The sequence below is a fragment of the Hypanus sabinus genome, chromosome 11 (assembly GCF_030144855.1).
Source record: "Hypanus sabinus isolate sHypSab1 chromosome 11, sHypSab1.hap1, whole genome shotgun sequence".
Classification (NCBI taxonomy): Eukaryota; Metazoa; Chordata; class Chondrichthyes; order Myliobatiformes; family Dasyatidae; genus Hypanus; species Hypanus sabinus.
Genome location: NC_082716.1, coordinates 31,234,597 through 31,260,247, shown reverse-complemented (window position 1 = coordinate 31,260,247; position 25,651 = coordinate 31,234,597). Strand labels below are relative to the sequence as shown.

Below are 25,651 nucleotides of genomic sequence, written 5' to 3'. Positions count from 1 at the left end.
TTTCCTGATAGTGTAAGTTTTTAATTAGTTTATTTGCATTAAATAAACAATCTATTTACTGAATCCTTCAACCAATTGATGCTTTACATTGCTAAAAGTTTTACCGAACCAGGGTTTCTGATAATTGGAACATTCTATATGCCTACTGTGAAAATTAATTTACATTTTAGTTGACATTTGTCTAGAAAATTGTGACTCCAGTGATTCAACACAAATAAGAAATGTGTTTTTGATGAATTCCACAGTTGCAAGTATGTATTGATTTGGAGATTTTCATAATATAGCATGTTCAACTATATCTTGAATGTGATATTATGTTCATCTGGAAAAGAGATTTCAAAGAAAAATCTAGGAGTTAAATGAAGATCTTCAAATGGTACTGGAATTTTCGCCACTCTAGTGCTTGATCAGAGGGATCGTTTTTAACTCTCTGCTTGAGGGAGAACATATAATACGCAGATGCCAAACCTGACACCAAAACTCAGCAGCAACTAAATTTGCTCTGTCAGTAACAAACACTTTGTCTTTCAGAATTAAAAAGATTATATTTCTTTAGAATAAGTTTCTCCAAGTTGCAACTGACAGACATTCCACTGTGTATTTTTATGGTCTGTATGTACTATCTCGCAAGCCTTTGTATCTTTTACCTTAAATCAATTTGTTTAAAAATTGAATTAATTTCTCTTAAATATCTTACTGATTTATTAGATTTACAGAATGACTGATTTTCTCATTTCTAATTTATTACTTGTGGCTTTCCAAATAACTATCTCACTGCCCACATTTTACATATGAACAATAGCAAGGTACTTTAAAAATAATCAACATTCACATTCTGTAGCTAAATTACTAAAAATGTAGCCAATTGCATTCTATAAAACTGGCCAATCACATTCCACAAATAAAAATAATATAGCCAACATGCCATTTTGAGCACAACTGAAACTTTAACACAGCATTCCTTCCAATGCTTGATGGAGTACTGGATTAACCTTGCACTCAAAAAAAAATTTACTGGTAGCAGTGCACTGTGAACCTTGCCTTAATTTTAATCTTCAGCATAGCATGAAACTATATTAGAACTATTTCTGGAAACCATGGGACAAATTACCTAGATATGATTATTATTATAGAAAAAAAATCACTCCACGGAATTTCATGAATTGTTAATCCAGAAAATGACAAATATTTTTGGAACTTTTGAATAATTCACTTCTCAAACCAACTGTTTAAAAATTATCACCGTTTAATAAATAGAAATTATATCTATTTTCTTTGATGTGGTCTCAAGTGATTGACTAAATGAGGATTGGTAAAACCACAGCTCACAGTGTACAGTTACAGCCTGGCAGTTTCTGACCTTCAGGGAGCCTAAGAGTGATTGTCACAGTAACTGTAATACACTCTCTGAATGAGGTACATCAAAGGATTTCAAAGGTAGAGATGAAACTAAAAAGAATGGCAATTTAGCATTCTCTAAGCACCTGTATGCTCTATTGGGTTAGAAAGGTTCATCATACAAGTCTGTTTTGTTTTTATGTTACTGTCTTTGATTTAAGATTACAGTCATGTAAGCCGTTCAAAGAAAGAATACTATGAAACTTCTAAACCCTTTCAAGTGGTTGTAGCCCCCTTTTTTGGATCTTTTAGACATTGGTATTCAACTCATCAACAACAGTAGGTTTTTAATTTTTTTTTTAAAATCATGAATTCTATAGAACTAACAGTACTTTTTCTTTAGAGATGTTGGATATTAGATTTAGAGGAAAGCAGACATTTTTTTCTTCGAAGATTCTGGATTTATAAAAAGCCAAGCTAACAGCTACATTATTTGTTTGTATTATAAATACCTTGCAATTTCCCTGGTTTGAGACAGTGAGAAAATAGGTTTATGCATCCACCAACCTCTCAGTCACATTTGAGGGAAGAACATAACGTTGCGCATATATCACTATATAAGGTAACTTGATAAATCACACCAACTAAAATAGAGTTTAAAGTATGCAGCGTAAATTGATCCAACAAGGATTTTTTTATTGCCCAAATTCAAGTATTCACTGTTTAGTTTCCTATACTGGAAAAAGGAGTCACTTGCCAATGCAGGCTATTCTCTATAGAAATCTGAAAATGTATATGGGCTATCTTATGTATTTTTACTTTTTGTGTTTTATTCTTCTTCTTCTTATTATTATTATCATTTATCTTTTGTGTTTTTTTTTGTGCTGCAATGGATCCACAGTAACAAGTGTTTCATTCTCCTTACACTTGAGTACAGGAAATGACATTAAACAATCTTGAAAAACTGATGTAATAACTCATCATTCTGCTTTTGCATTTACATTTCTGGTGGTGGATGTGGCCTACTAAGAGAGTGTCTGCTTCCCTTTGTAATTAAGGGAAGTTTTTACTTGCCGAAGAGATTACCTAAAAATATTGGTAAAAGTTAGTCATGGACAATAATGGGAAGGTACTGATTATTTTGTGTAAATGATAAAATAAATTAGGACATAATAATTGCACAGTAACTAGAGCTGGTGCCTCCAATGACCATGTTCCATTGTTACTTCAGGAACTGTCTGTAGAGAGTTTGCGCATTCTCATGTGGTTTTGCTCTGGTGCTCTGATTTTCTCCCATATCTCAAAGTTGTGCAGGTATTCTAAATTTCCCCTTTTTTTATAGGTAAATGGTAGAATCCAGGGTTAGTTTTTGGGAATATAGGGGCCAGAGGTTAAAGAATAATAGTGGAGGAATGGCATTGTTCTGTGACTTGCTGAGCTGTATGCCCTCCACCAAAGCAAGACGGACATATGGAGATTCTTGCTGTACATGAAGAAGAGTCTCTGCCCAAAACATTAATTCATTTTCACAGATGCTGCCTGACTGGCTGAGTTCCTCAAGCATTTTGTGTGTATTGCTTTGGATTTCCAGCATCTGCACATTTTTTTGTGTTTACAATGGGGAGATGGCTCAGTTAGTTATATACTACTGGTACCTTCCAATCTTAAGTATGATATTTGGGCTGAAACTATAGCACATTTTGAGTGAATAATGTTGAATGATTAAATGATGAGCCAAGTAGCCAACTCCAATATCTACTTTCCATTTATTTCCAGTTGTATTTCAAGCAATTAAAAGCAAACCATTTTAATTTCCAATCAGCTGCCACTTATTTACAAATACTTCCAACACTATTAATCATCTTAGCCAATAGTCTGTTTTTAACAATGCTATAATGCTCAAAGTAACTCATATGAAATCTTTTTACTGAGTACTTTAAGAGCAATTATCCCATTGTTGGTTGTTGGTTTTCTTAAATTTCTATTTTCATAAAGGAATGGAAACTAAATTTCTATGTATTTATGCTGTTGGGAATGAAATGTCATGACGTGGCAGTGAAATGCCATGATGTTCATTCACAGGATGCAAACTATGACTCACGGTTGAAAACAAAAGGAATCTTCATGTGATTCACCTGCATCTATATGTCATGTCTAGATCAGGCATTTCCATTTTTAAGCTCAACAGAGATCACAGCTCCCCCTTGTGCTGCCTAGCAAAACAATCTGACTTCATAAACAATGTCAGATTCAGCTTTTTCAAAATGGTTTTTCCTCCAATATGCACGTGTGTGTGCATATATCCTTGATCAATTGAAGTTTCAATTTATTTACAAAAGAAGCTGGTTGTTTGCCTGAAAAGAAACACACTTCTACTGATAGATCTAAGCTGATGTGTTTTCCAAATGAACAGAAGCCTAAGTTACATGAAGCAACATAACTTTGTTTAGCGATGTTTCCACTTTTTTGTTCCTACCTGAAGTTCACTGTATTTATACTATTCATAACAAGAGATCACATTCATCTGAGCAAGGTAAATTTTACCTTTATAAATATAGCTAATCACCATTCCTCCACAGTGCTGCAGATAATGCAGTTCCAATCAAATTGTGGGTCTTCTCAATGGAGTTATTGGAGGTTTATTAAAGTAGAAGGGAAGTGAAAAGTGTGCTCCTAATAGGAAGGCCAATGTAAGAGAATTAAAAATAAATCCCATAATTGCAATAATTTTCTATTAAATTAGAATAAATTGCTTTTAGAGATCAATGCAAATTAACTTCTTCACAAAAGGAATGTATGCATAAGATGCTTACAAGGAGAACCATGTCCAAGCACAATCTCATTGAATTGACTAGCTATCACTCCGCATTTATATTAACAATTGGGAAACTATATCCTTCTTGCCATCATGGAGCAACTTGCAAACTCAAGAAAAAAAACAATTAAAATTCTATGAATAATTAATTTCAGCTGCCAGGTGGTTTTGTGCCATCAAATTGACAAAACAACTCGAACACGTGTTTGAGAGAAGGGGTTAGATATGACCTGAAGTATCAGGTAACTTTATTCATTGAACAGACAGGTAACTTGGATTCCTTCCAGCTCCTGCTGCACAATAGTGTGCTCTGTGTGTGAGCATTCGGTTCATGGTTTACTCTGAAAACAAGATTGCAAGTCAGTCTGGAATAATTCCAGCTTTATGGATTAGTAAGAGCCACATCAGCTGATAGGATTTCGTCACGTTACTTTAGGATAAACTAGATAATCCCAGAACCTTGGCAATACATTGAACCATTTATGGTGAAAGGCTTGATTCTGGATTATCACAACCACGGTGCCCTTTCTGTTTCTCAAGAAACCAAAATCTTGGATTCTCAAAAGCAGGAAAGTAACATGAAGTACTTCAAATGAATGAGAAATATTGCACTTACACATGCAAGTTAACATATACAGTGGTGATTCGAATATAGAAACACAGAAAACCTACAGCACAATACAGGCCCTTTGGCCCACAATGCTGTGCTGAACATGACCCTACCTGAGAAATTACCTAGGGTTACCCATAGCCCTCTATTTTTCTGAGCTCCATGTACCTATCTAGGAGTCTCTTAAAGACCCTATTGTATCTGCCTCCTCCACTGTTGTTGGCAGCCCATTCCACGCACTCACCACTCTGCGTAAAAAACTTACCCCTGGCATCTACTCTGTACCAACTACCAAGCACCTTAAATACATACAAATGCTAGACATGTACTCCGATCTATGTCAAAATAGCATTTATTTGAAAAAGGACCTCGTGCTTTCCCAGCATTTATTTGGTTGTGTACAGTTTTCCTTTCTTTGTTACAAGTTCATTTGAAGGATACACCAGGAATTTACTTTGCAGTTGTGTGCAAGCCAGGCAATTTAGTTGGTAATGGCTAAAGCAGTCCCCTACACTCAATACACATTGTTATCAAATCTTAGTTGATTAGATGAAAAACATAATTTTAAAGAATTTGAAGGAATATTTTCATGGTCCAGTAAGTTATAGATGGATTCGAATCAACAATGGTGAAGCACTGGAAGCTGATCAAGAAAATATCGTTGTCTTTGGATTTAAGTAGAGGAAGAAAAATATTTTGGTGCTATAATTATTTCATAACTTAATTTCATCACTGAACATTAAAAAAAAGTATCTAAAATGTAAATGCAATCGCATTTGTTAAGATCTATCTTCATATATAGCTATTTAGAATGGAATCTCATTAAAAACTTTTAATGTTGCTTTGATTAACCCTATTGAACAGGATGTAGATAAATATTTAAGAATGAAGCTTAACAGAATAGGTGCCACAGACCAAAATTCAATGGATGTCAGCAGCTGGAGGATTCTTACATCTAAATGGACATAAGCTCAATAATGCGGGGTAAGATTGATACCTTAATTTAATTGTCTCTGTTGGTTGGGTAATCAGGGAAGAATTTCAGGATTTTATAAAGATTTATATACTCATCAGTATATTAAAGAAATGTAGAAAAATCCGTAACTAAAATAAATTATGCAATGCCCAGAGAAGGGAGAGGGGCTCAATCTGAAAACTGATCGTTTTTCATATTTTTATGCTGTTAAAACCTTATCTTTTGCTGATAAAGCTGTCATACAAGACTTCTGCTAATGGAGGATTCTAATAATGAATGAAGGATGAAGTAGCTTTATGCAATTTGTGATATTAAATCTTGGATTTGTTTGTCAGGATTTTATTGGGTTTCTATCAGAAGTCTCCATTAATGGTACCAGCAGTATTGCTACAAGATTCATGCTATCTACCCACATACTGATGTTTACAGCAACTGTAAGTATAAAGGATACTCCAAATGCAGTGTTAATATATTTTAACACATCTCCTCTCCAAGACAAGAAAAAGATGTAAAGGTACTTAAAAAGCTGACAATTGGGAAAAAAAACAAACACAGCATTTTCTCAGGTGACTATTGTTTACTGTCTGGCCAGCTCTTAGAGAGATGTGTTTTAAAAAAAACAAGATATAACTGTGCAAGTACTGTGCAGGACACTGAGGAATGAGAGTAACATCACATACCCTCTGTTGTTTTCCTTCCCCCAAATCACCATCACTAAAATACGAAAATTATACTGCTCAAAATACTTAGCTACACATAAGCTGCCACATTTACTGACAATATAACAGTCCCTGAACTTCAAAAGAAATTTAGAGGCATGGTGTACTTCAAAGGAAGTTATAAGCTGCTTTATAATGTTATATCATTTTCCCATTAAGTATAAAATCTCCCTTAATAACTCATACACAATGATCCTCAGTTTTTAATTATATAATCTGATCATATTCAAAAGTTTTTGAACATATTTTATTGAAGCATTGACTATCACCTTAAGACCACCAATAATCTTGCTTGCTGATGTGGCCAAGCAAAACATCTCGCAAGGGTTAACCTGCCATCACATTCATTAATAACCCCAAACGTAGTAAAAAAAAGAGGAATCCCCAATTTCATAAAATGACAGAAGTATCATACCTCTTTAATGGCTGACATCTTCACACTCTCATAGTAATGTAGAGGTGCATTTGGAGCATTCATATCATAGCCAAACCCAGCTACAGCCACCTCATCACAGTTGTGTAAAGCCATTGTTATTGCAACAGTGCCTAGTGTTGGTATATTCTGTGAAGGAAAAGAAAACAAGCATAATTAACTACCAACAGAATGAGCAAATTTTTGGGAGGCCATATCCAACTCTATTTTTGGAAGTAAGTTATTGTGAAACTCTATGAAGCTAAAGGGCTGGATGGTAAGGTGGGGGGGGGGGTTGGTGAACAGAGAAAAGTTTTCAAATGACTTTTACTCTCAAAGGTGACATCCCCTGTATATTAAGAGAATATTTAGAGTATCTTAGAGTACAAAAGAGTGCAAATCTTCCAAATTTAACCAACAAAGTTGGCTTCATATTTAGTACACAGAACACTACGTATGAAGTCAGAGAAAACAATGTATAGAGAAGACAATGAGGTGTATGGGATGTCCAGGGAGGGGTAGCACCTTGGGTGAAGGGGATTGTGGTGACCATTCTAGGATAGCTCACTCACCTTTGCTCCCCACGGGACACTCAGCTCTCACCTGTGGCTCCAAGTAGCTGTTTGCATGTGACAGCGGTCACACCCCAGTACACCACTTCGACAGGTGGGCTAAACCAGTTGAGGGTAGCTGGCGGTCTTGCATCCCAGTGAGAAAGGTACATGCCTGCTCTAGCATGCAAAGTCAGCTCCGGATAAGATCTACAGTGAGACCCAACGGCTAGAAAGGTGGTACTGCAACACTCTCTGAAGAGTGAAGGGCATGAAAAGACACAGAAGGCGTCATGGTCATCCCATGCAACCAAGGAAGACCGCAGTTTTGCATTGCTTGTTTGTACCACTGGACCCAGACTTCTGAGTTCCAGAGAGTGGAAATGCTCCAATGCAATGGCTTTTCCACTTTAAAACCTGTCCCACACAGATGACCTGTAATCATTAGACACAGTGGATAACCACCATAGAGAACACTGCTCTGTAAACAAGGATACTGACATGGCCCCACATGCTAAGTTAGTCCAGAACTATGTGTCAGCTCACACAGGATCAAGGGTGAGCTTGCCAAATGGACATACAACTGGCTTAGGTGGTAGCGCTGCGATGTTCTTCCAGATTGCAGGTATTTTCTAGATTGTAATCAGTGGAGTATCTCAGAGATCGGTGCTGGGTCCACTGTGGTTCATCATCTACATTAATATGACCTTACAGATGGCCTCTTACAAACAGGAGACCTGATAGACAGATAAAAATAATAAGGAGCAGAAATAAGGAGAGAATTCCATATCTTTTTTTTCCCAGAATAAGAGAGTCAAAGTTCCCCTACAGATTTAAAGTGAGAGGGATAAGATTTGTAGGGGACTTCAGCAGAAAGTGGGTGTATGGAACGAGCTGCCAAAGGAAGTGTCAGAAGTAGATACAAATACAATGTTTTGGACTGGTACATGGATAAGAAAGACTTGGAGGAATATGGGCCAAAAACAGGCAAAAGCTCATATAAGCCAAATGATCAGCAAGAACGAGCTGTCGAGCTGTGCCAAAGTGGTAGTTTCCGTGCTGTATAACTATGACACAAGCTGAAAAACTAAGACCAGAAACTGCAGTAAATCTCAGGTCGCCTTTATTGTGGCCTCCCAGTCAAGTCCCTTGCTACAGAGGGCATAATCCAGGATTCCATATAGGAGTCGCACTGAGAAAGTGCTACATTGTTGGAGGTGCCAGTTTTCAGATGAAGATGACAGGTTGTTCTAGAATATAAAACAAAAATTCTATTTCACTACTGAAACAAAATCTGTGTGGGTAGGGGTGGGGATAGTATCTTTCTCATATATTAGCTATCATGAATCAATTGACCAACTTCTATCAGGTAGACCAACTGGTCATTAGTTCAAGGATGGACTGTTTCAAAGAGGAGCATGGTACTTGTTGTTATGGATTTATTATTTCGATAATATTTGAGCAATATTGTAAATATATTGTTTGATAAATTATTCTTTGTTGTTTACACGCATTGTGGGTTATGTGAATTGAATGCATCATGATGCTAATGCGTGATAGGAGTGCGCCTCACTTAAAGTGTACAGGAAGTTAGACTCACATTTCAGATTCCGATGTCTTCCTTTTAATTAGGTTAATGTTTTGGAGTTACAAAACCTAACAGTGGTGATGAGGTATTTTTAAAACAAACCAGAAATGGTTAACAACCTGTTGAAGCACAGCACGGAATGGTCAAGTTAAAAGAATGCTTTGAAAGGGAAGACATGACCCAGTTAAAAAAAATGCAGAAAACGGAAGAATTCACAAGTTCATAAACAGCGAGTACCAGATCATAATAATCATTAAAAAAAAGAGCAGAAATGGATGCCCACTTTGGAAAGATTGCTGCATTCAATTACACAAGTAGCTGAATATTATACACAGAGCAAAGTGAGCACTATTTTAAAACAAATGGAATAGCCAATGAGAAATGAGTACCTGTTTTGCTGAGTGTATCAGATTTAAAGCATAGTTTGCTTTGAAGTTTGACTGCTCCAACAAAACTAGTAGAACTGAGTTTTACTGATATTGTGGAAGTAATTTAGTAACATTTATGTTAGGTCATCTGCTTTGGAAAAAAAATGAAAGAGCAGATTATTATTTAAATGGTAAAAATTGCAGCATGCTGCTGTGCAGAGGGACTTGGGAGTGCTTGTGCATGAATCACAAAAGGTTGGTTTGCAGGTGCAGCAGGCTATCAAGAAGGCAAATGGAATGTTGGCCTTCAATGGTAGAGGGATTGAATTTAAGAGCAGGGAGATTATGCTGCAACTGTACAGGGTACTGGTGAGGCCGCGCCTGGAATAACGCATACAGTTCTGTCCTCCTTACTTGAAGAAGGATAAACCGGCTTTGGAGATGGTACGGAGGAGGTTCACAAGGTTGATTCCAGAGATGAGGGGTATTAGACGATGAGAAGAGATTGAGTCGCCTGGGACTGTACTCACTGGAATTCAGAAGAATGAGAGGAGATCTTATAGAAAAATGTAAAATTATGAAAGGGATAGATAAGATAAAGGCAGGAAAGTTTGTTTCCACCGGTAGGTGAGACTAGAACTAGGGGACATAGCCTCACTGGGGGGAGTAGATTTGGACAGAAATGAGGAGGAACTGCTTTTCCCAGAGAGTGGTGAATCTGTACCCAAATGAAGCAATGGAGGCTACCTCAGTAAATATATTTAAGACAAGGTTGAATAGATTTTTGCATAGTAGGGTAATTAAGGATTATGGGGAAAAGATAGGTAGGGGTAGAGATGAGTCCATGGCCAGACCAGCCATGATCTTATTGAATGGTGGAGCAGGCTTGATGGGCCGGATGGCCTACTCCTGCTTCTGTTTCTTATGTTCTTATGAACATTTAGATTGAAAAATGATTTAGGAATCAAAAGGAAGGGGAGTCCATTTCCCTTCAGCCTATCACTTCCCAGCTCTCTACTTCATCCCTCCCCCCACTTCTTATCCCCTCTCAACCATCCCACGTTACTTCACTCCTGATGAAGGGTTTTGGCCTGAAACATCGTCACAACCTCCTCCCATAGATGCTGTCTGGCCTGCTGAGTTCTGCCAGCATTTTGTGGTTTTATGGAGTCCATTTCATTGTGTGTAGATGAATTGAAGAGATTTTCTGAGCATTATCAGTTCAATGATGCACTGAGAGATTGTTTAGTTGCGGAACCTTACAAGGAAGCATTCAAAAACAGCCCCTAACTGAAGCACAATTTACATTTAAAAGAGCAGTTGATATAGCTATATCAATGGAAGCAACAGGGGTGCAATTGAGTTACAGTCAGGAATGGAAGTGAGCATGAACAAAATTGCAATGTTTAAACAGAAACTGGTCTGGCCAAACAAACTATGTTACTGTTATGGCAGAGGCTCACACACACCAGACCAATGCAGTTTTAAAGGAGAAACGTGCAGAAAATGCAACATAGTTGGTCATATACAAAGAGTATGACTGCATAGGGAAGAGAAATAACTAAAAAGTTACTGTTTCAAAAAAAAACTAATCTGTAAAAATTTAATAATGAGAGTGACACAGGACTGCGTACCCTTGCGACTGACAATATGAAAACTAACAATAGACAAGCAATATGGCTTAAACCAGAAGAGAATGGCAAATTAATTAAAATGAAATTGGACACTGGTTTGGCTGTTTCAGTCATTCCACAAAATGAATTTGAATGGCATTTCAAAGATACTAAACTGAAACCTACAAATATCCAGCTAAGAACGTATTCTGGGGAAAAGATATCTCCTGTGGGAATGATATTTGTAACAGTGAAATACACCAACCAAAAAACCACATTGGGCTTTATGTGGTAAAAACAGGAGGGCTAGTATTGTGGGGATGTGAGTGAGTGAGACAACTGCAACTTGATTGGAGATTGATCCGAGGGTCACCAGGAGACACTATTTTAGATTCGCTCCGTAACCTTTACTTCTTTAACCAATGATCACCCTTATTTACCTTATTTTTACCTATACCAGAAGATTCTTGTTACTTTCTTGGACTTATCTTTAAGAGTGTACTGTGAGTTTTGAAGAAATGAGTACAGAAATGGCTTTAAGATCTAAAGGGCGAGACTGTGGGAAAGATTTTAACGGCAATGGAAAGAAAAAAAAGACTGATCCTAAACGTACTGAATTGATTTATGATACGTTATTGGTGCTCTTAAATGAAAAATTTGAAGAACAACGACAAACTTTCAAAGAAGTTTTAAAGGCTTTCCAGGATTCTCTGGATAAGATTGGTCATGAAGTTAAACAGCATCAAACTTCAATCGCAACTCTGCAAGAGGACGCTTGGAAGCGAGACTTGAAAATCGAGAATCTGGAGCAGAAATTATCTTTGGCGATTAAACAGTTGGAAGTACCTAAAGCCAAGAGTGTCGATTTTGAAAATCGATCTAGAAGACAGAACTTACGCATACTTGGTCTCCAGGAAGGTATCGAACAAGGAGACCCCTCGAAGTATTTCGCTCAACTTTTAAAGGATGTGTTCCTTTCTGTTTTCCCAGATAGTCCTCCGTTACTTGATCGTGCCCATAGAATTATGCACCGATCACCAAGTTCTTCATCTAAACCACCTGTTGTAATTATTTGATTTCACTATGTGCATGTTAAAGAGCACCTTATTTGTTTGGCTCGTCATTTAGGGATAGTTAAATTGCAAGAATTCCAATTCTGGCTTGTGGAGGATTTTAGCCCAGAAGTGATGAAGGCGCGGCTCGCTTTTAAACCTTTGATGTCTGAATGTTACAAAAAAAACCTAAAACCAGCACTTTTATACCCTGCGAAACTTAGAATCTTGCCTTCGAATGCACCACGACGTGTTTTTCTCTCCGCATCTGATGCTCGAAGCTTTCTGGATGAGAATTATCCTACTGCTTCGGTTTCTCGTCTCTAATAAATGTTGGGTTTTGATCGTTACAAGATAATTTTTGTTTCCAAAACCAGATTTTGTTTCTGGTTATTGGTGTAGGTTTATTTTACATTTTATATTCCTATTAAAGCTTTTCTTTATCGACGTACTAATCTTTTTAATTTACTTACTTTAACCATTGTATTTTTTTATTGGTCATTATTATTAATTCTCTGAAGGTGAGTTTTTTTAATGTTTTGATATATATCTTCTTTTTCATTTTTTGTGTAACTAAGATGGTGGTTTCTTTTTTAAAATACCTCTTGCTTTTTTTTTTGATTTTGCCATTTTTTTGTCTTTTTCTTCCTATAATGCCTTTCTTATCACATCCTAACTTTTATTTGTTCGGGTTTTAACCCGATTTATAAGTTACCAGTGTTCATATTCTTTTTGTTTTCTTTTTACTAGCAATTATATTAAAAAGTCTGTTTTAGTATAGTGTCAATTACTTTTTAGGATTTTGGATGGATTTTTTTTCTCTCCTTTATATATTTGGAGCACCTTCTGGAGACACGGGGGTAGATTTAGCGTCACACTTTTTTTTCTTGGCTTCCTTTAGGCTCAGGAGGGTCTCTTTCTCGTGGGTGGTGGGTGGGGGGGGGGGTTCTTTCTAATTCTATTGGTCTTTTTATTAGTTTTTCTAGCTTTTTCCATTTGGGCTGATTTCAAACTACTAAAATGTCTGATGTGTCGTCATTTCTGGTTCCTCCACTTATTTTTGTTCCTCTTCCAGGTGCATGAGTTCATACTTTGGTTAACTCTTTATATACCAAAGGGTTGATTTTAGAAATATGGCTCAGACCATTAATTTTGTCTCTTAGAATACTAATGGCTTAAACCATTTGATTAAACGGAAAAAGATTTTTAAAGTATTCCAAAGACTGAACACGCATATTATTTTTGTACAAGAAACTCATGTGAGGAAAGAGGATAATCAATGTTTTTTAGGTTTTGGAAGGGTCAACAGTACCATTCAAATTCGAATGCCAAAGTAAAAGGAGTTTCAATTTTTATTGACTCCTCTATTACATTTGTTCAACATGATATTATTTCGGATCCAAATGGTAGATTTTTGTTAATTACTGGGTTACTTTTTAATAAGAAGGTTGCTATGGTTAATGTTTACGCTCCAAATGTGGATTATCCTGATTTCTTTAAGTCTTTATTTACTTCTCTACCTAATCTAAATGAATATATGTTAATAATGGGTGGTGACTTCAATTGTTGCTTAAATCCTTTGCTGGATAGATCTATATCCATTCAGACTTTAACAAATAAGTCGGCCACTTATATCAATTCTTTTTTGACTGATACTGGAATTTTCGATATTTGGAGATTTCTACATCCTAAGGACAAAGAGTTTTCATTTTTCTCACATGTCTATCATTCTTACTTGAGAATTGACTACTTTTTCATTGACTCTCGTTTTATTCCATCTGTTATTGGTTGTAATTATGACATTATAGCCATCTCTGATCATGCTCCAATGAAACTTTCTATTAAATTAATGGACACAGCTCCTAGTACTAAGCAATGGCGATTTGATCCTACCTTACTACAAGATCCGGATTTCATTAAATTTACAGATTGATTTCTTCTTTTCAACTAATTCCACAGATGAAATCTCCTGCAGAACACTTTGGGACACTTTTAAAGCATATGTACGTGGACAGATTATCTCCTATTCTGTCGGTTTGAGAAAACGTATTAAGAAGAAAACTCTTTTATTGGTTGATAAGATTAAAGAAATTGACAAGAAATATTCGATTGCTCCTAGTAAGGAGCTTTACAAACAAAGGGTTGAGCTTCAAATGGAACACAGTTTGTTATTTACATCTTTGATTGAAAATCAATTAATGAAAACCAGAAGTGATTTTTATAGTGATAAATTGGATAAACTGTTAGCTAACCAATTGAAGAATGCTTTGGTTAAACGTCAAATTATTAAGATTCGCCAACAGAATGGTGAACTGACAGTTAATCATGATGAGATAAATAAATCTTTTCAAGATTTTTACACCTCCCTGTATCATTCTGAATTTCCTCATGATCATAATACCATGCATGATTTTTTTAGGGAAATTGAATTTTCTAAAATTATCATCTTACGAACTTTTAATATTAGGAACTATTACGGATTATTGAATATTGTTTATACTCCTTCATGCAGTACCTCAGAATATGTCATTTCATTAGATGCGGAGAAAGCATTTGATAGAGTTGAATGGCCATATTTATTTACTGTGCTTGAGAAGTTTAATTTTAGTCTGAGATTTATATCCTGGATTAAATTGATATATCATACTCCAGTAGCCTCGGTTTTTACTAACAATCAAAGATCTCCCTTTTTTTGTTTATTTCGGAGTACCAGGCAAGGTTGTCCTCTTAGTCCATTATTATTTGATATTGTTCTGGAACCTTTGGCAATTGCTATTAGAGAATCACTTAACATTTTTGGCATTACTCGAGGGATAGCTATACATTAGTTATCATTATATGCAGACGATCTGTTATTATATATTTCTGATCCTGAGAAATCCATTCCTGCAGTTATATCATTATTGGCTCAGTTTAGTAATTTTTCTGGGTATAAATTGAATCTTAATCAGAGTGAATTGTTCTCCTTAAATAGACAGGTTCCAATTTACAGAAATTTACCTTTTAAATTAGTTAATGACTTTTTTTATATACTTAGGGATTAAAATTACAAAAAATCATAAGGAGTTATTCAAGGTTAATTTTTTACCCTTAATTGATCAGATTAAATGTTTGTTTACTAAATGGTCACCATTGTCTTTATCTCTGATAGGTTGGATTAATGCTATTAAGATGATTATTTTACCCAAGTTCTTATATATATTTCAAGCGGTACGAATTTTTATTCCAAAATCCTTTTTTGACAAAGTTGATTCAAAAATTTCCTCATATATATGGCAGAATAAAAATCCTAGATTGGGTAAAAGATATTTACAGAAATCAAAGAAGGAAGGTGGATTGGCATTGTCTAATTTTAGATTTTATTATTGGGCAATTAATATTCAATATTTGAATTGCTGGTTAAGGGATTTGGATTTATCTCCTAGCCCTCATTGGGTAAATCTGGAAACTAAATCTGTACAATGATTTTCTTTGGGTTCTATTTTAGGGACTTCTCTTCCCTTTGCTCTTTCTAAATTGCATAAACGAATTGACAATCTGATAGTTAAGTACACTTTACGTATATGGTTTCAATTTCGGAAATTTTTTGGGATAAATCAGTTTGTTTTATCAATTTCTATTGTATCCAATTTCTTTTTTCATCCCTCTATTATGGACCAAGCTTATTCAGCTTGGAAGACTAAAGGTACCCTATGATTTTCTGATTTATTTTTGGATAATTTTTTTATATCTTTTGAACAATTATCTAATAAATATAATTTGCCTAGATCTCTTTTTTTTATTTACAGATTAGGAATATTTTAAACACTGTACTTCTTACCTTTCCAAATCTTATTTCTTTGGGTATTTTGGAGAAATTGTTAGAACTAAATCCTTTTCAGAAAGGTGTAACATCAAATGTTTACAATTATGAAAATACATTCAGAGGCCTTTTATAAGATTAAAAATGATTGGGAAAGAGAACTTAACCTTACTATCCCTATTGAGAATTGGGATAAAATTCTTCAATTAGTTAATTTATCCTCTATATATGCTAAACATTCATTGATACAGCTTAAAGTAGTGCACGGGGCTCATATGTCCAAGGATAAATTGGCTCATTTTTATTCCCATATAAATCCTATATGTGACAGATGTCATTCTGAGATAGCTTCTTTAACTCATATGTTTTGGTCATGTCCGCTTACATTTTCGATATTATTTCCACGGTATTGAACATTGATTTACAACCTCATCCTATTACTGTAATCTTTGGTTTATCAATGATAGAGTCAATTCATTTATCTTCTTCTGCTTGTCAGATGTTTGCGCTCCTTACATTAATGGCTAGAAGATCTATTTTGTTGAATTGGAAAGAAATTAATCCCCCTACCATATTTCATTGGTTTTCTCAAACTATGTTATGTATAAATTTGGAAAAAATTAGAAATGTCATATATGACCCTTCTATTAAATTTGAAAAGACTTGGAGGCCATTTATTCAATATTTTCACGATGTAATTCAACCCTGTTCCAATCCTATTTGTTTTTCCGGTTTTGATTATATATATGTTGAGAGGATCAGAGTTGGGGACTCCGATGATTCTTTTGTCTTTTTATAGATACTATAAACAGCCCATTTTTGAAAAAAAAAATTTCTTTCTTTTTTTCCTTTTTTTTTCTCTTTATTAGTTAGTGGTTAGTTTGTTGGATTAGTTCTTCCTAGGGCAATAATTTTTTTTTCTCTTTTTCTCTTTTTTTCTCAACATGATATACCTAGGTTTTTTTTTGTTGTTTCGTTTATATGATAGTTGTATCATTCATGATTTGGGAAGACTTAACTATATTGTACTTATTGCTTGTGTATCCTTTTATGTTCATTTTAATTTTGTAATTTTGTAATCCCAATAACTCTGTATTAATCTTATCATGTTGATATTAATAAAAAGATTGAAAAAGAAAGATTGGAGATTGATCCACCATTTGCATGCCACACCCAGTAACAGAGCCAACTGAAAGTGAATTACGAAAGGCCTGGATGATACCACAACTGTCTCCATGCTGTACACCATGAACTGTTGCAAAACAGAGGGCAAAGAGGTACTGGTGCCAACCTCTGTGCCTATGGTTGGAAAGTGCATTGGACTAAGGAAGGACCAGTTTGCTCAGAGGAAGCATGAAAGTGACAAAAGCAGTGATCGGATTACTACAGTCTTTGTAGGTAACATATCTGAGAAAGTCAGTGATGTGTTAATTAGGCAGTTACTTGTGAAATGTGGCTTGGTTTTAAGCTAAAGGAGAGTCCAAGGAGCTTCATGGAAGTTCCAAGCATTCAGCTTTTGTTAGTGTGTTTATGCTCATCTGAAGACGTTGTGGATGAGGAAACCAAGGAAGAAATCAGATTGTAAATGGAACAACAGAGGGATTAATAAGAGAACACTCCAGTGAACTCCCAAAATCAAGATGCACAAACTAGAAGAGGAAGGAGAAAAAAGATGTGGACAGCTGTCAAAACCACTTCCTGCAATCTCAGAGTCAACTCCTACAACCAGCATGGAGGAGGCCCCCAGAATCTGAGATTGTTTCACAGCCACAAGCCTCACCTGCCAAGCAGAGTGACCTCCCTTGTCAGCAAAGACGTTATTCCACAAGAGTAAGGTCTCCACAGCAAATAAATATTTAGGTCTGAATGGTATAATTTAAAAATTTACAATACTGTGGATGTCTGTATAGTAGTTGTATTATGTAGTAGACTGCGTATATAGTTGAGATGCATTCTATTTTGAGTTGAAATTTATAAATATGCAAGGAGTGTTAATAGATTTAATATTTCAATAATATTTGCCTGAAATTGTAAATATATTATTTGATTAAGCATTCCTTGTTGTGTACATAATGCATTGCAGGTTATATATAAGAGTACGTGAGTGTATATGTCATGCTCTTACCATGTGATACATGTACGTCATGCATAAGTAAACACAAAGTTAGACTCACACTTTGGATGCCCATGTCTTTCTTTTAAATAGTTTTAATGTTTTGGAGTTACAAAACATCACAATTATCCTCAAGTGAATGATGTGGCCAATACTTATTCCTCAACCAACAGCACAAAGATACCAAATAAACTCTGCCCAGACTTCTAGCTAGGTACAGGTATCGATTTTAATCAACGTTTCAATGACAAACTCTGTCATCTTCATCACGAATGATGCCTAGGCATGTCTAGTCCAGTGGTATATTTAGCCCCGTCGTCCATTCCTGCTATTTGCTCAGTCCTTAACCATCAGGTTTCTGCTGTCCCACCTTGTTTACAATCCAATTCCAGTTCTTAGAGCAAGACCTTCATCTTCGTTAAAATTCTTTCCCTCTAGTTTTATTTCAATGGCTTCCTTCAACAGGTGGTCCTAAAACCATCGCCCCTAATGAAGATAGCACAGTTTGTCATCGAAACATTGGTTAAAATCAATACCAGTACCCAACTGGAAGCCAGAGAAGAGTTTATTTGTTATATATGTTGGGAAAGCACTTGATCCTTTAGCACAAAGATAGATCGCCGATCGTTTCACCGAACACTTAGTCCTCCAGCAGTGGCGGGATCTCCCTGTGGCCACACACTTCAATTCCACAGACCACTCCCACTCCAATATGTCTGTCCATGGCCTCCTCTACCGTCAAGGTGAGGCCACACGCAGGTCGATGGAGCAATACCTTATCTCCCACCTAGGTAGCCTCCGACCTGTCAGCATGAACATTCAACTCACAGACCTCCGTTGATACCCCTGCCCCCCCCCCCACTTACCCCATCCCTATCTATTATTTTAGTCTGGTTCTCTTTCTCTCTCTTTCCCCCCCCTCACTATAATCTCCCCCCAGCCCTACCTTTCTTTCTTTTATTTCCCATAATTCTCCACCTTCCCCCTAGCCCATTTCCCTTCAGCCTATCACTTCCCAGCTCTCTACTTCATCCCTCCCCCCACTTCTTATCCCCCCCTCGACCATCCCATGTTACTTCACTCCTGATGAAGGGTTTCGGCCTGAAATGTCATCACTACCTCCTCCCATAGATGCTGTCTGGCCTGCTGAGTTCTGCCAGAATCTTGTGTTTTTATTTATTTCCAGCATCTGCAGATTCACTCGTGTTACCTATATTAGTAACTCGTTTTCGCATTAAAAAGAGGATTTTCGGTTTTAGAAATTTTTTTCCCATATAAATTAATGGTTATTCGCATTATGCCATTTTGGCTTAAGAAAGGTTTCATAGGAACACTACTTTTGTAAACTGGGGGGGGGGGGGGGGCGGGGTGGAGACTCCTGTACTTGGTTTTGGAACAGAGTCCACATTTATTTTACTGGAGATTCCCAAAGCGGAGATGAGGAAGAAAAATTTAATTCTGATGAATGGTCTTCAGCCTGACCAACTGAGTGTTTTCAGTATTTTGTGTGTCAGTGATTAATTTTTTAATTTTAGTTTTAGTGGATTAATGAGTTTTTATTTATTATTTTTGTCACTTTAGAGACATAAATAGATAAATTTAAAGACAAAAATCATGTCATATATGGTCCAATTTAATCTATTCCATGTCTGGTAGACAGCCGCAACCCCTGATGCATTATTCCAATTTTTATTGTACTACTATATCCTATCTCATTACCAATATATCTTACTTCTCAGTTGATTAAAAAGAAATAACTGAGTACAGAGAAAAGTGCTTCAAGTTATTTAATTAACAAAATACTCTTTTCATACTGACAATATCCTTTTATCCTTGGGCTGTGGCTAGAAGTACAAACTAATCCTACTGGAGAATAGAAAGCCTATTAACTATGAACAAGATTAATTTATAATTAGTATTCTATACAGTTCTAGAAGCTCAATGTGATGTGTAGAATTAATTGTTAATCTGAAACCTTTGTAGCTGCATATGATTAACAGGTTTGATATCTTTTTGTAATCACACTCTATTGGTGTCTTATCATTTCTTTCCAAACAGCAATACACATATTGATGTGTCTGACAATCCATTGATAACATATACCCAAGGTTCCTGTCATCAAGTCTCCAGGATTCTTAAGGATTTGTAGGACTTTTGAACCTGAAGATACCATCAAAGGTAGAGTTACCATAGAAACATGATTCAAAATAAATGGCTTAGCTAATTCATCTCTTACTGAAAATCTAAATTATTCCTGGTCTAAACATGCTTGGCAGCTAACCTTCAATCTCCTCAAAATTAATCAATAGGCTTCAAGACTTTGTTCTCAATACCTCCTTGTGCAATTGGATCCTTGATTCCCTCTCTTGCAGACCCTAGTCACTTCGGATCGGCAGCAACATTTCTTCCACAATCACCATCAGCACAGGTGCACCACAAGGCTGTGTGCTTAGCCCCTGCTCTATTTGCTGTACACTTAATGACAGTGGAGCTAAATACAACTCTAATGCTGTATTCAAGCATGCTGATGACACCACTATTGTAGGCCAAATAAAAGGTGGTGATAAATCAACATATAGGAGGGAGATTGAAAATCTAGCTGAATGGTGTCACAACAACAACCTCTTACTCATGGTCAGCAAGACCAAGGAGCTGATTATTAACTTCAGGAGAAGGAAACTGGAAGTCCATGTGCCAGTCCTCAACACAGGATCAGAGGTGGAGAAGGTCAGTGACCTTAAATTGCTCTGTGTTATCATTTTGGAGGACCTGTCCTAGGACCAGCATGTACATGTATTTATGAAGAAAGCATGATGGCACCTCTACTTCCTTAGGAATTTATGAAGATTCAGCATGATATCTAAAACTTTGACAAACTTCTTTAGAGGTGTGGTGGAGAGTATATTGACTGGCTGTATCACACCCTTTTATGGAAACACCGAGGCTCTTGAACAGAAGTGGAGATGGCCCAGACCGTCATGGGTGAAGCATTCCATACCATTGAGCACATTTATACGGCGTGTAGTCACAGGATAGCAGCACTCATCATCAAGGGCCCTGACCACCCAGCTCATGTTTTCTTCTTGCTGCTGCCATCAGGAAAATGGTATGGGAACTTTAGACCCACATCACCATGTTCAGGAAAAGTTATTACCCCTCAGCCATCAGGTTCTTGAACCAAAAGGGATAACTTCACAACTTCACTTGCCCATCACTTGTTTCCATAATTTATAGACTCACTTTCAAGGACTCATCGTGTATTCTCGATACTGATTGCTTACTTATTATTATTTTTTCTTTCTTTTTGTATTTGCACATTTTGTTGTCTTTTGAACAATGGTTGAATGCCCAAGTTGGTGCGGTCTTACAGTGATTCCATTGTGGTTATTATTTTATTATGGATTTCCTGAGTATGCCCACAAGAAAATGAATCTCAGGGCTGTATATACTGGCCTATATGAACTTTGATAATAAATTCACTATGAACTTTGAATTAAAGCAAGAGACATTCTCACAAGGTCTGTAACAAGGATTATTTCATTGGATTGGAATATGCACAATGAACCGAATTCTAGATAAACTTCAAGTGTTGTTTGCCTTTTGCAGTTCTTAAAGCAGAACACTCACCATATTGACTTCTGCATCAATGTTGACACCCAGTCTGCCTGAATTACAAGGCCACAACTCTAGAACAATAATCTCCATCAACCTGCAAGAGTGGATTCTCGGAGAAAGGAAGTATTACAATAATATTTTTCCTGTTACAATGTGACAAGTTTAGCACAGCTGTTGCCTTCATTATATATTCCCCGCTTCCTCCATTCCTCATTCCAACCTTTCACTTCTTCTCACCTGCCTATTACTTCCCCAAAGGTGCCCTCCTCCTTTCTGTTCTCCTATTGTCCACTCCCCTCTCCTATCAGATTCTTTCTTCTCCAGCCCTTGACCTTTCCCACCCACCCGGCTTCACCTATCACCTTCCATTTAGTCTCTTTCCCCTCCCTCCACTTTTTATTCTAGCATCCTCCCCCTTTCTTCTCAGTCGTGAACAAGGATCTTGGCCCGAAATGTCAACAGTTTACACATTTCCATAGATGATGCCTGACCTGCTGAGTTCTTCCACCATTTTTTGTGTGTGTTGCTTTGGATTTCCAGCATCTGCTGACTTTCTCATGTTTACATTTTTTTAAAACCTGTTTGAATTTCTGTCAGCGCTCACAATATCCACTTCCTCCACCCTCCACTAGAGCTCTGGAGTGCCTTTGTGACACCCTATCTTACCAATCACAGAATATTACAATTTGACAAAAACACCTATTATTCATCTGCTTTTCTCTAAGAACATTAGGGATTTAGTTTAACCATGTATTGTTAAATCCAATCTGTTAATCTTCCACAAGATAATAGTGGCCTCCTCAAGAACGGGTTCAAAGGAATAAAATTGTGTAAAATGATCCATCGTGGCTCAGACAATTCCAAGCCTTCTGATCAGCTTAAAGATAACACTGTCTGAAATGTCCTTCTTTGTTTTATTAACTGGTGTTGACTAACATGAGACCAGGAAGCTCTGTGCAGTAGCTACCCCATTAAAATGAACTAATATCTAAACCAAGGGTTTTATTTCTCAAAGGTCAGTTATTAAGAAGAAAAAATAGTTTGATCTGTCCTCTCAAAATATGAAATCAATATTAGGTGATTTAATTTATATTTTACAAAATGTAGTGGGAGCAGCACTGTAGGCAGGTATCTGCAGCAAGATACATATTTAACTTCTGACTGACCAACCCAGCCAACTGCTTAAAAATTATTTTTTTAAAATCAAAGGTGTAAGATGAAGTCTGCAAGAGAAGCTATTTTCTTACCCCGAGACTAACCTGCGGCTTATATCATTTGTCTCTCCATAGAGATTCTTTAGTCTGATTGTCCATATACGTTCTAAAAACTTCTTCAGGAGCTGATGAACCCAGAGCTTTTCCACTTCACAACCACTTAGCAATGAAACCTGATTACAGAGAGGAGTAAATGGGTCCACTAGATTCGGGAATGGATTCTGATGATAAGTATAGAATGAGATGGCTGAAGAATTGGAACAGTGGGCAGGGATTCAGATTTCTGGATAATTGGGACCTTGTTTGCGGCAATGTGACCTGTACTAAAAAGATGGGTTACACTTGAATCCAAGGGGGATCAATATTCTTGAGGGCAGGTTTACTGGAGCTGTGAAGAATGGTTTAAACTAATATGGCAGGGGGATGGGAAATAGTATGATGGAGCCAGGGATAAGCCAGCAAGTTTACAAGTAGACAATAGATGTAACATGAATGTAAGGAAGGTTAAGTTGGGTACAATGGCAGAGAGGGCAAAGCGTTAAATTGTACCACAGAGGCAAAGAATGCAGGGCTGAAGGTGCTGCATTTAAATGCGTGTAGCATTCAGAATAAGGTGGATGAAGTCACAGATTGGTCTGTATGACATTGTGGGCATCACTGAGTTGTGGCTGACAGAAGGCCATTGATGGGAGCTTAACATAAAAGGATATACTTTCTATTGAAAGGACAGGGAGGAAGGCAAAGGCAATGGTGTGGCTCTGTTGGTAAGAAATGAAATTACATCTTTTGAAAGAGGTGACATTGGGTCAGAGAATGCTGAATCTTTGTGGGTAGAGTTAAGAAACTGCAAGGGTATATAAGTATAGTACTTAGGTATACAGGAACTGATTAGAGATAGTCAACATGGCTTGATGATTGTAGTAGGTTGTGTCTAATCAATGTTATAGAGTTTTTCGAGGAAGTTACTAGGGAAGATGATGAAGGCAAGGCACTGAATGTTGTCTACATGGACTTTAGCAAGCATTTGACAAAGACCCGCATGAGAAGTTGGTCAAGAAGGTCAAGTGGCTTGGCAATCAAAATAGTAAAATGGATTAAGCATTGGCTTTGTGAGAGAAGCCAGAAAGTGTTAGTAGATGGTTGCATTCTGACTAGAGGTCTGTGACTAGTGTATCTGGAGAGATTGGCGTTGGGTCTGTTGCTGCTCATCACCAATCTCGATGATCTAGATGATAACGTAGTAAACTGAATCAGCAAACTTGCGGATGAGTCTAAGTTTGGGGGTGCAGTGGACAGTAAGAAAGGTTATCAAAGCTTGCAGTGGGATTTGGACCCAATGGAAAAATGGGCTGAAAAATGGCAGGTGGCACTTAATATAGACGAGTGTGAGATGTTGCACTTTGGAGGACAAACCAGGGAAGAACTTACAGCGTGAGCAATAGTGCTCAGAGGAGTGCAGAGAAACAGAGGGATCTAGGAATACAGATCCATAATTCCTTGGAAGAGGTGTCACAGATAGATAGGATCATAATGAGCTTTTGCCATATTGGTCTTCATAAATCCAAGTGTTGAGTCCAGGAGTTGGGATGTTATGTTGATGTTGTATAAGTCATTGACAAGGCCCGATTTGCACTATTGTGAGCCTACCTATGGGAAAGATATCAATAAGATTGAAAGAGTGCAGAAAAATTTACAAAGATGTTGCCTGTACCTGAGTTTTAGGGATATGTTGAATAGTTTAAGACGTTATTCCCTAGAGCATAGGAGAATGAGCAGAGGTTTGATAGAGGTATACAAAATTATGAGGGGTACAGATAGGGCAAATCTAAGCAATCTTTTTTGCATTGAGGTTGGGGTGAGACTAGAACTATAGGTGGCAGGTTAAAGATGAAAGGTGACATTTTTAAGGGGAACATGAGGGGGAACCTCTTCACTCGAAGGGTGGTGAGAGTGTAGAACGAGCTGCCAGTGGAAATGGTGGAACTGGTGGTTCAATTTCAACATTTACGATAAAGCTGGATCGGTACATGGATGGGAGGGTTATTGAGGACTTCTGTCAAGGTGCAGGTTGATGGGACTAAAGTAAATTAATAGTTCGGCAAGGACAGTGGGTTGATGGGGCTATTTCAGTGTTGTAATGTTCTACGACTCTACGAGTCAGTTAGGGCATGTAGGCTGCAGAAGTACATGGTTCTTTATTTAATTTGGAGTTTTTCTTATTGTGCAATCCTATGTCATTTGATACTTTTATAGTTTCTTCATACTTCTTGTATTAGTTGCAGTATTTTACATTATACTAGTTGCAGTACTGCTTGGTTTAAAACACATTTTAAGACGAGTCCTGTGCTATGATGTCCTGCGAGTCACAGCAAGCTTTATCCTACCAGTACACTAACACAAATAATAGGTACTAAAGAGAATAACCTACAGGACAGAGATGGAAAGCAAACAGCTGTCATATTCAATAGTAAGAGAACTTACTCTCAGCAGTGACATCCAAACATACTAGCACCAACGTCCACTTAGAATCTCCTAACATGGTTCACATGATCGCTACCAAACTGAAAACTGATTCAGGACCACATGAGGAGATATTAGGCCAGATGAAAAAAATCTCTGCCAAAGAGTTGTTTTATTTTTTGAATAGCTTTTAAAGGTGAAAGGAGAGAAGGAAGCAAAGAAGTTCATGGAGATATTTCAAAACCTTTGCATCCTACCAGTTAAAGCAGGAATATCAATGGGGCAACAAGTAAATTGGGGAATGCAATGTTGAGGAACATGGATAGCTTGGCATGTTTCAACACTGGAGGAAATTACAGAAACAATGAGGGAAAAGATATGAAAACAAAAAATGCTGGCAGAACT

The 25,651-nt window shown here is 36.8% G+C and overlaps 1 protein-coding gene across 11 annotated transcripts in view; it reads right to left on the bottom strand.

Annotated features, from left to right (window-relative positions):
• LOC132401809 (CMP-N-acetylneuraminate-beta-1,4-galactoside alpha-2,3-sialyltransferase-like) overlaps window positions 1-25,651 on the bottom strand; it is a 579,106-nt gene that overhangs the window by 33,810 nt on the left and 519,645 nt on the right. For all 11 annotated transcript variants that reach the window (XM_059984032.1, XM_059984031.1, XM_059984036.1 and 8 more), the window contains one exon: window positions 6,874-7,020. In XM_059984032.1, the coding sequence (XP_059840015.1) occupies window positions 6,874-7,020 (147 nt within the window). The remainder of the gene's footprint in view (window positions 1-6,873; window positions 7,021-25,651) is intronic.